This window comes from Anabrus simplex, chromosome X (assembly GCF_040414725.1).
Source record: "Anabrus simplex isolate iqAnaSimp1 chromosome X, ASM4041472v1, whole genome shotgun sequence".
In the NCBI taxonomy this organism is placed as follows: domain Eukaryota; kingdom Metazoa; phylum Arthropoda; class Insecta; order Orthoptera; family Tettigoniidae; genus Anabrus; species Anabrus simplex.
The window spans coordinates 183,802,384-183,816,814 of record NC_090279.1 but is presented as its reverse complement, the minus strand read 5'-3'; the positions used below and the strand labels follow the sequence as shown (position 1 = coordinate 183,816,814).

Here is a 14,431-nt window from a genome sequence, read left to right as displayed (position 1 = left end):
AATCCCAAAACAAGGGACGTCACACATGTAAGTAAGTTATTCCTTATAGCTTCTGCAACAATGATGCTCGTGGTAAAACTGTTGAAAGCACAAAGTGGTTTTACACCATCAACACTTAACGAAGTGATGATGAGGGCTTAATATCAGTTTTATATTTTCTTTCCAGCACAAATATAACTTTTTCTATGTTAATTACCATTATACCATGCAAACAACCACTAGTCCCATACAATGGCTATAAGCGGATGTCAGTGTAGTTTCAAATCAGCTGTTGGACAGAGTAGCTGAGTGTAGCTGAGCACGCTAATTCAAACATGCAAAATTAAACGCTTTCTGTAGGTCGCCCTAGTTAATTTCGAAAAGAAATATTTTGGCCATTGTGCTATTCTTGGCTCATTTAACACGTGAGCAAAATGTATTTAAGATCGGCAACTCCCCGGTATCGTAATCTATAATCTTCATTTCCGTATTGACGAATTACACAATTAAAAATTTTTAACTCCCCGGTATGCGCCCTTCTCTTGTTAGGTGTATATGGCTTGATTTAAGTGCTCCAATGTGGGCATAAAATATATAAATAAATAATTATGTAAACATTACACTTTGTTCAACGCGGCATCCCGTAATTTTGGATAGATAGATAGATTAGATAGATAGATAAATAAATAAAAAAATAAAAAAATCATAACGACTGTGTGTCTGTAGATTGATTATTTTGGCAAAATTTGAGTTCGGTTGTCTGTTTCAGGTGTAATAATGATCATGCCTTCTTATAACTTGAAAACTATTGAATATATTTCTACCAAACTTCATATTTAGAATCCACCTGCCCTTGGGTAGGTTTTACGGCCAATGTTGTTTCTAAATCTCTGAAATGACTGGGGGTTTATGCGAAACCAAAACCGTGATTTTGCACTCCTACAAAATATTCACAACAATAGAAATCTGCGCACCTTAATGGAAATCAATTTCTAAATCTTTTTTCTCGTGTGCATCATTTTGATATGAGGATACAGGCTGTCATGTCATTTCAAGGTGGGTTAAAGGGTTTAAGTAAAGAGCCATTTCACCCTTTTCGATAGAACAGATAATAAGAGAGGTTATCGTCAATGATTGGTTTCTATGGCGACAGTGTCCCACCTGGTTTCAGATGAACAATATGCAACCAAGGAGGGGGAATTATGCACACTTTGGACCAGGAACTGTACCGTTCAATAAACTCTGTTATCGTCCTCATTGTGTCTCCACTTTGTTCTTTTTTTTTTTTTCCAAGTTGCTATACGTCGCACCGACACATACAGCTCTTATGGCTACGATGGGACAGGAAAGGAATAGGAGTGGAAAGGAAGCGGCCGTGGCCTTCATTAAGGTACAGCCTGGTGTGAAAATGGGAAATCACAGAAAACCATCTTCAGGGCTGCCGACAGTGGAGTTCGAACCTACTATCTCCCGAATACTGGATACTGGCTGCACTTAAGCGACTGCAGCTATCGAGCTCGGTCGCACTTTGTTCAGCTTTATCGTACTTCACGTTACTGCTTTCGTAGAAGAATATCAGTTTAATGTGCAATATTAAACTTTTGAATACAGGTGTGTAACTTTGCATAAATTCATGAAGGAGTCATGAAATCGATTACCAATCCCCGTGAGAATGGCTATATATGCTAGTAAATAAATAAGTAAGTGAATAAATATATAATAATAAATAAATAAGTCATCATAGATTCCCCTTTTCCAGCTAACACAGTGTCTCCATTTTGTTCTGTCATGTCATCATTCCTCACCAAACACTGTGTTCCACTCCAGGATCTGTTGTCTTATACTATTCCTCACCAGGTCCATTCATTGCCATCTTGTCTACTTAGCCCTCTGTTCCCTGTTGTCTGTTCCTCCAGAGCCTATTGTGGCACTCTTGTTTTCATTCAACCACTTGATATGACCAAACTACTTCAGTCTGTTTCGCTCCAGTTTTCACATGAATACGATTTTACGCTGGGGGATCTATTTGAAATTAGATTGGACAGAAAACCAGCATCATGGCAATCAGTGTTTGCCATCTATCCATACTAAGTCTTCGTCATCATCTTCATCATGTTATTACCGTGTGCCAGAACTCTGTCTTCTATAAAGAATGGGTACAAATGGTGCCGTGTTTTAAATGTGTTTCAACTGTCTCCGACTCTCTAGGTCACAGCAAAGCCCTTAACACACGGTAATGTCACTGAACTGACCACAGGACAATGTATCACTAAGAACACATACAATAAAAAAGGCCTCTCAACAGCCACAAAATTAAAACACTATAAAAGATCTACACAACCAGAAATAATGTATGGAAGTGAAACTATTTTCAAAACAACTAACGCTGCACAAATAGACAGAATCGGTAATTAGAATGTGCATTAAAAAAAACTGATGATGATGATGCTTGTTGTTTTAAGGGGCCTAACATCGAAGGTCATCGGCCCCTAATGGAACGAGATGAACGACATGAGATATGAAGTTAAAATTTTTAAAAGTATCCACTGACTAGAGTTTTAAAAAAATGGTGATGAAGAAAAACCAGGGCGAGATTAAAACATTCAGTGGATCTAATACGCAATGCCTTATTTTCTAATAAAATAAGATAAAATACAGGAAAACGAAGGAATAAGGCATTGCCCGGTAGTATAGATATTAACACAGAATTTACGTTAGACGTTAAAATAACACATTAAAACGCGCAACACAAACTAAAATGAAGTCAATAGGATAAAAGCGCAACTGACACAAAAAACACTAGGACAAAGGACATCATCACACACGATGAAACAGACCGCTATCCCTCATAAAGCGGATGACGAGGTCTGCTGACTGTATGTACAATATAACTATTTATAATAGTTTATTTAAATCCGCCTTGATCAATACACTCATTAAATGAAAGAAACATGTATGGTTTAATAAATAAAGTTTCTTTCATTTAATGAGTGTATTGATCAAGGCGGATTTAAATAAACTATTATAAATAGTTATATTGTACATTTAGACCAGTCAATACGGACCAAACACAATATTAACCTATCATGGTTAAGTTTATTAACAGTCTGCTGACTGCTCGTCATCTCGCAAGATAAGGGAGATTGTACTCGGAAGGTTAAGACTACGGCGCAGATCGACCAGGTCCACACACATTAAAAAAAAAAAAAAAAACTACCAAGAAAATGGACATTGGAGACTAGCTTTTAATGAAACAGTCTATAAGGAAACAGAACCAGCAACGATCACAATCAAGAAGAAATGACAATCATTCTTTCAACTGCAATTGGCTTTACGTCGCACTGACACAGATGGGTCTTATAGCGATGATTGGATAGGAAGGGCCTAAGAGTGGGAAGGAAGCGGCCATGGCCTTAATTAAGGTACAGCCCCAACATTTGCCTGGTGTGAAAATGGGAAACCACGGAAAACCGTCTTCAGGGCTGTCGACACGACAGTGGGGTTCAAACCCACTATCTCCCGGATCCAAGCTCACAGCTGTGCAACCCTAACCACACAGCCAACTCGCCCGGTATAATTCTTTAAACATCTACTCGGGAACTGCAAATTACAATAAAGATTTAGAAAAAACAGACAAAATCAAGAAACGCACAAATAATAATAATAATAATAATAATAATAATAATAATAATAATAATAATAATAATAATAATAATGTCATTTGCTTTACATCCTACTAACTACTCTGACGGTTTTTGGAGACGCTGGGGTGCCAGAATTTAGTCCCGCAGGAGTTCTTTTACGTTCCAGTAAATCCACCGACACAAGGCTGATGTATTTGAGCACCTTCAAATACCACCGGACTCTACCAAGTTAGGATCAGAAGGCCAGCGCCTCAACCGTCTGAGCCACTCAGCCCGGCAAACTCACAAACAAAGCAGACGACAAACTAAGATCAACAGACAGATAATGGAACGTGTGATTTCAAACAAAGAAAAAAAGTTAAGATCCGAGAGAATAAAGAAGTACCGAGGTGACAGAAAACTTAAAAAAAAACTTTTTTAATTGACTTGAGTGGTTTAATGAAGGCCATAAAATGAAAAATAAATAATTTTTAAAATATGGTCTCAGACATCATGATATGAAGCCATTTAGGCAACCTGGACGTCAATTTCGATGTTGCGTTTCACTCCACTAGATGGCAGAGTAAACCAGACCTCTGTTGGATGCTCTATGTTCTATGAGATTTAATTAATTTTGCCGGCTAAACACCAAATGTGTCCTCAGAGATCTTTTACATGACGACATCATATTGTACGTCATGGAGTGCCAAATGCACTATTTTCCGTCCCTCAAAAATTCAACTTCCTAAGACAGGTTTTGAACCACAACACCATATCGCTTATCCACAGCGTTCTATGAAGAGATTATTATAGGATAGGATGGAGTGCTGCATATCCTTCCAATCAATGAACTGATGTCCTAAACAATGAAAACAGCATCAAAACTATTCTCAATGCTAGAGTACATGCCTGAATATCTGGTAACACCCCAAAACCTAAATTTAGGTTTGTTCCTTCGCTACACTTTACCTTGTTTAATGTGGCTGAACATCTCCCTCAGAAAGACTGAGTGTGAATCCCCACTCTCGGACCTCAGAGCTACGGTAAGCGCCTGGACCTCTTGCCACAGCTCTGCTACATCTTGAAACTTTTTGAATCTGAAAGAGAGGTCGACTTATGGAGGTTTAATAAATTTTTTAAAAAATACCTCAAAACAAAAACATTAATAACAGATGAGAAAAATTGATAAATATAAAATAAGAATTTTGTCTTTACATTGCTCAGAATTTAAAAAGAATGATATTTTCGTATCGGTCGTGTCCACAGAAACAAGGAAATGCACTTTTTATTTTTCCGTCAACTCTATCTGTCTATATGTATATACATGTATGACGAGAAAATGGCTGAAGAGAATTTAATGAAAATCAGTATGTAAAGTCTGAGAATATGGTTCTACAGTCTAGGCTATAAATAATTTTGTTCATCCTGGATGAAATGGTAGTTTATGGGAAGGTGCCTAAATTTTTTTTAAATTAAATACCTATGTTATTGGTGCTATCGTTACGAAACAGAAGTTATAGAGAATACAAGTTCCAATCATTTATATCTTATACAGTTTTACTATGATAACAGAATTCATGAATTTAGACTTTTGTTGCTTCATCCATTTCTATGTCGAGCATTGTTAACATGGAAATAATGTTTAATCGTGCTAACTAGCGATGGTTTTTGTCATGATTGTCTTAAGGTGTAAAACCACATGGTCATCGCTCCGCATCAACCAGGAAAATTGTAAGATGATTATAAAAAATGACAAACATTTCATGAAGGAACGATCGCTTGAAGAATAATACAAGAGGGAGTCGTGAAAGAAGACAGGACTCCCTTTACATTAGATGCCCTAATGTTGGAAGAGTTGGAAGAAAACTAAATGTAAAGGCCTACAATATCGAAAGCTCATAAAACTATTAATACTAACATTACATTGACCATTATTGTAATGTGATTTGACTCTTGTGCTGCCACTCATCTCCGATAAATAGGATTACTGCTGCGTCCCGAGTAAAACAGCATGCCTGAATATTAGCGGAAAGTAGCTGGGGGTGTTGATAAATTTGCACCTGCTACGTGATTGTCCCTTCAACAATGGGTACTACAGCTCATCATCATCATCATTTCCCTTTATCCAGCTGTAGCCGGGTAGGGGCAAATATGGTTCCTCTCCACTTTCTTCAGTCTTTCCACCACTCCTCCTCCAACACTGTGTCCCAGTCCAGGTTTCTTCCTATGATACTGCGTTGAATTGTGTCCTTCCATGTCAATCGTGGTCGTCCACAGCCTCTCCTTCCTTGTATTTGCATTTCCATCACCTTTTTTGGCATTCTTTCGTCACTCATTCGCTTTATGTGCCCAAACCATCTTAGTCGGCTCTTCTCTATTCTATCATTCATTTTTTCCACTCTAATTTCTTCCCGGATTTTCTCATTCCCTATTTTGTCTCTTCTACCCTTCTGTATCATACTCCTCAAGAACTTCATTTCAGCTGCCTTGTATTCGACTCTCATCCTTCTTTGTCATTGTCCAAGTTTCTTCTCCGAAAGTTGTTATGAGTACGCAATACATCTTGTACATAGTTTCCTTTGCTTCCATTGGCACATCTTTGTCCCGTAACATGTTTCTTACCCTATGATAGAAACAACTTCCAGCTTGAATCCTCTTACTAATCTCAGCATCCAGTCGAACATTCTCCATTAATTCACTCCCCAGGTATTTGAACGTCTCCACTACATCCAGGGGTTATCTCCAAGTCTAATCTGAACTTTCCCTTCTTTCTCCTCTCTAGTCATAACAGCAGTTTTACTCTTTTCTACACTTATTTTCAATCCACATTCTTCAATTCTCCCATTTACCACATCCAATTGTTCTTGAACCTTCCTGTCATCTTCTCCCCAAATCACAATATCATCTGCAAAGAACAACATGTTCATTTCTCTTCCTCCATATGCTGCTTCTGCTGTTCTCATGATGTCATCCATTACTACTGTAAACAGGATTGGTGATAGAACACTTCCCTGTCTCAGCCCACTAGTTATTTTGAACCAACTTGTCCTGCCAACTTGTGTTTGCACGCAACTACAACATTCCTTGTACATTGCCATGATAATTTTTATTAATCCCTGTCCAATTCCTTTTTGCACCAGACTGTCCCCAACTTTAGTCCTGGGGACACAGTCATATGCCTTTTCAATGTCAATGAATGTCATCACCGTATCATTCCCGTACTCCCACTGCTTTTCCATTAGTTGTCTCATAATGAAAATGGGCTCTATTGTTGACCTTCCACTTCTGAAACCAAACTGATTTTCCTGTATCCGATTCTCAACCCTCAACCTTATCCTACTTTCCAGTATCCTCTCCATTATCTTAGCAACATGAGATATTAGAATAATTCCCCTGTAGTTCTTCAAAACTTTCTTATCGCCTTTCTTAATTGGGATGATTATTCCTTTTTGCCAATCATCAGGGACCTCCTTATTCTCCCAGACAATCCTGAGAACTCGGTATGTCCACTGCAGGCCTACAGCTCCAGCTGCCTTTATCATCTCCACTGAATTTTCATCAATTCCAGCAGTTTTTCCATTCTTCATCTTTCTTACTGTCATTTCAATTTCATTCATTGTAATTTCTTTATCCATTTCTTCATCAACTGATTGCCTTTCCTGGTGGTCCATTGAATGACTGTCATCAGTTCTTATGTTCACCAACTTCTGAAAATACTCTCTCCACCTATTCCTTATTTCTTCTGGCTTCGTTAATATTATGGAGTCTTCTTCCTTCACAAATCTGGTGTTTACTTGATCTCTCTTTTTGTTTCTTAAGATACCATACAGTAATTTCTTGCTGCCCTGCATATCATCTCTCAATTTCTGTGTGGATAAGGCCCAGCTTTTCCTCTTTTCTTCCTCCACTACTTTCTTGGTTAAATTCTTTGTCTCCACAATATTGGGATCAGTTACGGCTGCAGATGGACGACTGGATCTTTCCTCATCCTTCACGCTCGTGCGACCCCTTTTGAACTCTTCAGTCCACTGGTAAACACTTTGCTGTGGCAAAACATTGTCCCCGTATTGTGCTTAAAGTCTTCTATGAATTTCCGCTCCTGGTATACCCTCAGACCACAAAAAAACGGGTTACGGAACGCTGTTCTACCTTGGTGCAAACAGAAAGTGGTGCGGCCATCTTTACGTTGCAACGGCGCAAGCTGTACTGATCTGATAACACTGAAACCTACCAAAAACGTAGACAACAGTGCCATCTAGCGGCTGGTGAACACACCACGCCATAGAGTCAACCTAAAGACAATTAGAGCAAAATTGCAGATACTTATTGACTTGCCTACGTATCTCACGTAAGACTCAATCTGCCACCTGATGACGCTACAAGCCATACGCCATTTCATTTCACAACTTGGTGAATCCTAAGTATAGATTTCTAGACTCCCAGAAGATCAGGGGATACTAAGAGACCTGGAACTTCAGGAGTGGTGCGCTCTCTCCCATAAAAGTAAAGTAGTCATCTTTTTTAAAGAACATTCGGCTTCCAATAAATGGGTCAACCACTACAAAGGATTATCAAACAGTGAATGGAGTGACAACCTCAAGATGATTGGGAATGTAGCAGCAGTTCATGCCGTGCCGGTAGGACCACGGACAGCAATCGCTGAAGGTGCTGCCTCAATGAGATTGAAACACTTTCATAGTCGGCGATTCCTGTCAGCATGGGGAGACTTTACGCATCATCAAATACGAACCATCATCACCCAGGCCCTCAGAAGAAATGGACTCACCGTCCATGGTTTGGCAGAGAACAGCAACACTCGAAGGTTCAATATGACTGCCTACAAAGACGACTGTAGGATACATAACTGATCCAACCGTCCACTTCAAATCCTCTAAGAGTAAAACTGACTATGTTCATCATGAGAAGAAGGAAACACATGAGACCACAATTCCACTTTACAAGGAAGCATAAAACCTAAAGAAGATCAAAATCATAGGCTTGCTGATTGGTAGCAGGGGCACATTACCAAAAGAATTTGCTGAGTTCTGCAAGACATTCCACCTTCCTAACTCTTTAATGAGTGACACTGCGTTTTCTGCCTTAAAATCGTCAATGAGTATTTTGAAAAACCATCTGGAGTGAATTTATTTTAAATCCAATAGACTTTTTTTAAATTGCATACTTTTAGCTGGTACAAAGCATTCTTTGTTTTTTAGGCAACCTCTAAATCAGGCATTTCAAACAGTGCTCGCAGTAAGACATTGCATGGCCTAGAAATGACCTCGCATGTGTGCTCACAGCAGGGATGTGTAAAGCAGATCTTTTCGTGCCACGTGAAACAAAAGGACGATGCAAGATGAGAGTGATAAGAGCAAAAAGTGACAGCAGATTTGACCCGAAATGGTCGCACTATTTTATAAGTCACAAACATGAATGAGAAGCTCAGCGCTTAGTGTGTGAACAGCATGTCGCCTGCAAAAGTCTGATGTTAGGGATCATTATGAGCTGTAACATGTACATGAGTACAGTTGTATTACTGGTGATGAGAGGCTGAAATTAATAGCAGAACTACAAAGTACTTTGAAAGCTGTAAGTATACTTAAGTGATGTGTTTTTAAAAGGGAATTTTTTAGGAGAACATGAAACAGTAATATAGATGTTGATTCCCATAGGGAATCTGAAATATTTGTCCTGAATGAGCAAATTTATAATACCAATATAAATGGTCCGTTATTGGACGGTATGCACTGGCCAGCGTATTGGTAGGTGTGCTAGGTACCAACTGATGAGCCCACCCTAGCACACGAGGGCGAAACGCTGGCAACCAAGAATGAGCTAGCTGGAAAATTTATAATGTCCAATAACGGATCATTTATATTGGTATTATAAATTTGCTCATTCAGGACAAATATTTCAGATTCCCTATGGGAATCAACATCTATATTATCTGATGGCCAAGCAGGCATCAATTTTTAGTGATGGGACAAAGTCTCTTAGTGCATTGGCACTGCCGGTGGCTCCAGTTAGCCTACGCAGTGGCCTCCACGGTATGCACTGGCCAGCGTATTGGTAGGTGTGCTAGGTACCAACTGATGAGCCCACCCTAGCACACGAGCGCGAAAAGCTGGCAACCAAGAATGAGCTAGCTGGAAAATTTATAATGTCCAATAACGGACCATTTATATTGGTATTATAAATTTGCTCATTCAGGACAAATATTTCAGATTCCCTATGGGAATCAACATCTATATTATCTGATGGCCAAGCAGGCATCAATTTTTAGTGATGGGACAAAGTCTCTTAGTGCATTGGCACTGCCGGTGGCTCCAGTTAGCCTACGCAGTGGCCTCCACGGTATGCACTGGCCAGCGTATTGGTAGGTGTGCTAGGTACCAACTGATGAGCCCACCCTAGCACACGAGGGCGAAACGCTGGCAACCAAGAATGAGCTAGCTGGAAAATTTATAATGTCCAATAACGGACCATTTATATTGGTATTATGAAACAGTAATGTCCAAAAAACAGTAGTTCCAAATATTGGCTTACTTTTTCCCAGAAATCCTCACAATCTTTGGAAGTAGTTGCAGATGTAAACAATTCTTTTCCAGGATGAGCATTAAAAAGAAAATCTTGAATCCGATCTTGGCTAACAGACATGCATCTCAATGCAGTAACTAAAATAGTGTCTGCCATCACCATTAAGCCTAACATTGACTGAATTCATCATCATCATCATCATCATCATCAATGCCCCACTCCAGTCGCCCGAGTGTGGTTAACAAGCCTCCTCCACTCTTTTCTGTCCTTCCACTTTTCCTGCTCCATTACTTCCGCCACATCCAATCGAGCTTCTCTAATGTCCTTCCAAATCCGATCCATCCACCTTCTTCTCTGTCTTCCAACTGGTCTCTTTCCCTTAACTTCTCTTTCCAATTCCCTTCTTGCTACCCGTTCCTTTCCCATTCTTTCTACATGTCCGAACCATCTCAGTCTTGCTTTCTGTATGTTCTGTACTAACGGTTCTATATTTAGCTCTTCTCTGATTTTAATATTTTGAATTCTATCTCTTCTTGTCTTTTTAACCGATGTAACAAATGTCAACAGGGCTCAGGAAATCAGTGAACATCAATGAGTCGCTTTCAGGCAACATTTTTTCTTTCTTTTTTCTCCAGAGGAAGCAAAAAACCATGATGACCAGGGTGTAGACAAGCGCTCACCAGAATGTTTAAAAGTTATTCTGTCACATCTTTGTTTTGTCAACTACAATACTCTTAACTTATTACTTGAAAATGTCAGAATTTGATTCTTTGTTTAATATTTGGTTAATGGGTGTAGTATTTAAGTAGCCTATAATCCTATTGTCTTTGTCATCATCATCATCATCATCATCTTCATAATCATTTCCCAACTCCAGTTTCCCGGGTGCGGTGTACAAGCGCTCGCCATCTCCTTCTGTCTTCATACATCTTCTGTTCCAGTACATCCTCCCATTTGTGTCCTCTCTCCTCCACATCTGATCTTACAGTCTCTATCCAACGTTTTCTTGGTCTTCCCTGTGGTTTTCTTCCTACGAGATTAAGGTCAAAATTTTTTCTGGCAGGTGTTTCCCTGTTCATTCCCATTATGTGCCTTTGTATATATCAATAAAGTGTTTATTATTATTTATGTAAATTAACAATTTTCAGTGCTTTATTAATTATATTGGTGAATGGCAGTACTCATTTAGAGGTAGCACACTTCGTTCGTAATGAAGGAAGGAATACTGTGCACCCCTAACGCACGGGAATAAAGACATCCTGCACGCAGCTCACCTGGCGTGCACTTGACCTTGACATGCCTGCACTAAATTGAGGACGTGTTACTATGTAATAAATATATATTGTGGCAGGTTCCGCCAATCAGTTGTAAGTCATGGGGAGGAGCAGCAGAGCCTGGACTGTAGCACAAATGATGTCAATGCGTTAGGAACTCGCTACACAGCAAACCAATTGGGACAGCCCCGGGAGCGCACTAACCAGTGCTTCCGCCATCACAGTCTCCATTGCCCAGCTACCTCATTGGAGGCCTCTGGTGTTGTGGAAGGGATCTAGACAGTGCACCCACAGTAGATCACTTTTGGGGAGACTTTAGAGGCGTTGGAGTATTGAGCTGAGTTGCGTCGAGTTGAGTTCTGATGGTGAGTGTATCAAGTTAAGTGTGTGAGTCTGGTGCAGTGTGTGAACTCTGTTGGTCAATCTGAGTTGAGGAGGCAGTCTGTGGAGTGTTCTGTCCATGGAAATGAGCATTCATTCTGCCTGTCTGTCGTCATGCAGGAGATTCTCGGGCCAGCCGTTGTGTAGCGAACGTCGGGTTCTGGAGCGGCATGGGAGAAAACACAGGGTGTAGGCATGGGACAGTGAACAAAGACTGCAATGTGAGTGCTGGCAATGTACGTCATACTCAACTGTGAGACTGAGGATTGTGGTATCGGCAACGAGAGTAACTGAGGGACTGACTGAGACAACGAGCGTCAGTTGCATAAGTGTGTGTAGTATAGACTGTGTAGTGCGAAATACTGTGACCGAACAGTCAAAACACCAAGGGAGTGCGAAATGTATAAGAAGAAGTTGCTTTATGTACCACGGACACAGATAGGTTTTATGGTGACGATGGGATAGTAAAGGACTAAGAGTGAGAAGGAAGCAGCCGTGGCTGTGGCAAACTGTGCAATTGTGTAAGTAGCTATTAGTAGAAAGTCAATAAATCTTACAAGTAAACGCTACCAGTTGTTGCGCTTATTTAACCACCCCACCAACACAGTATTTTTGCATCTTAACTCATTGCTCCTACCTTAAGAACAAATATAATAGCATTTAACAGCTCCCGTAAGTAAAATGGCAATGGTCAGCTATTTACATGAGAGTAGAAATTCTGGAGGCTGATGCCTCTTTACAGACCACATCCTATAACTAAAATTGATGATATACTCACAGGTCGCTGAAGCATTTAGCAGCCTCTTTCACATTTCTGGAAGATTTTTCTATCTGGTATGCCTCAAACTATAAAACAGAGTGTTGTTATTAATTTGCATGGCAAAAAAAAAAAAAAAAAGGATACATGAGCCAAGGATACACCCAAAAATATACAAATTAACATAAGACAAAAGAACTACAGTCAACAAATCTTCAGAATAGCACATCCTGTGAAGACGTTAACAGCTCTGTGTATCGCTGTATCTCCTCCATGGCCTCCCTTGAACCTATGCAACAGACACTCCATTACCACATGATAGATAGTTTGTGGCGTGTTCCCACAATCACAATAGGGACGTTCGGCTTTAATCCACTTATTTTTCCAGAATTATAATCTGCCATAATTTGTCTGTATTCGCTTGAGGGAGTCCAGGTTCTGCTAGGAAGATCAAGGACTTTGAAAAGAAAGCAATGTTAATTCTAACTGTGAAATGAGTGTTGTTACGTCGAGTAAATGTGACCCTACTGTAAAAGTTGAAGCAAGGAGTTCAAAGAAAGAATACAATAGAAAAAGTGATAGTTCGTATTTGGAGGAAGATTTATTCGTCTTTTAAATGACACTGTAGGTCGCAAAATGGATATCATACGTTATATAAAATCTTGGGTAATTGATAGAGATACAAAGAGTACTTATTATGCGTTACAAATAGATGATAGATCTAACAAAGGCATACAATAGCGTTCCCAGGGAGCAGGTTTGGGTAACAATGATTAAAAAAAAAAAAAAAGACTGAGTACACAAACTGTACAAATGGTGCAAGCAATGTAGGACCGCATCAGCAGTGTACAGACTCCTGTTGGAAAGACAGGATGGTTTAGAAATTAAATTGAACTAAGACAGGGGAGTGTGCTGTCATCTCTTTTGTTTCTAATGGTTACGGACAAAATTGTAAAGGAGGCAAAAGAAGCACGTAGGAATAGAGAGATAAAGTTATTATTGTTGCCATTGATGCTTTCACGGCCTGTACTTATAGACATGCTGTAGGCTTTTGGGCTTATGCCGTGTCAAGAAAATAAGGTGAAATTTTACGTTTCACAGAGAACTGTGCTCTGCGTCATCAGAATAAAATCTTGATTGTCCACAAGATCATGTTCCCAGAGAGCAGAAAATACAGTGAAAGATCTCGCGGACAGTCGAGATTTTCTTCTGATGACGCAGAGCACAGTTCTCTGTGATACGTAAAGAATTTCACCTTATTTTCTTGACACGGCATAAGCCCAAAAGCCTATAGCATGTCTAGAAGTTATTATTATTTGCATATTATATTGCGGTCTCGGGAACAAACAACAAAGAAATACAAGAACAACTTGATGCACTGAAAGAGAAAATTGAAAAGTATGGTATGAAAACCCATGCAGAGAAAAGCAAGACCACGGTAAAAAAGACAAGGGGAAAGGCAGTGTGGAAGTTGGCGGTCAAAGCCTTGAAATTATTGGTAGTTTCAAATACCTAGGGAGTGAATTAATACAGAATACAAGGCTGTACATGGAGATTAGCAAGATTGCGCAACAGGGCAATGTATAGTATTCTATTATTATTATTATTATTATTATTATTATTATTATTATTATTATTATGTTAGTGAGACTCCGTGGCTCAGGCGGCAACGCGCTGGCCTCTCACTGCTGGGAACCGTGGTTCAAATTCCAGTCACTCCATGTGAGATTTGTGCTGGACAAAGCAGAGGCGGGACAGGTTTTTCTCTGGGTACTCTGGTTTTCCCTGTCATCTTTCATTCCAGCAACACTCTCAACTATCATTTCATTTCATCTGTCAGTCATTAATCATTGCCCCAAAGGAGTGCGACAGGCTTCGGC

General features: G+C 39.7%; 1 protein-coding gene across 1 annotated transcript in view; it reads right to left on the bottom strand.

The window, feature by feature from the left end:
* Positions 1–14,431, bottom strand: part of IntS10 (integrator complex subunit 10) — a 79,371-nt gene that overhangs the window by 57,602 nt on the left and 7,338 nt on the right. The window contains exons 2-3 of the mRNA XM_067158691.2: positions 12,573–12,640; positions 4,572–4,699 (exon numbers count right to left, since the gene is read on the bottom strand). Coding sequence (XP_067014792.1) covers positions 4,572–4,699; positions 12,573–12,640 — 196 coding nt within the window. The remainder of the gene's footprint in view (positions 1–4,571; positions 4,700–12,572; positions 12,641–14,431) is intronic.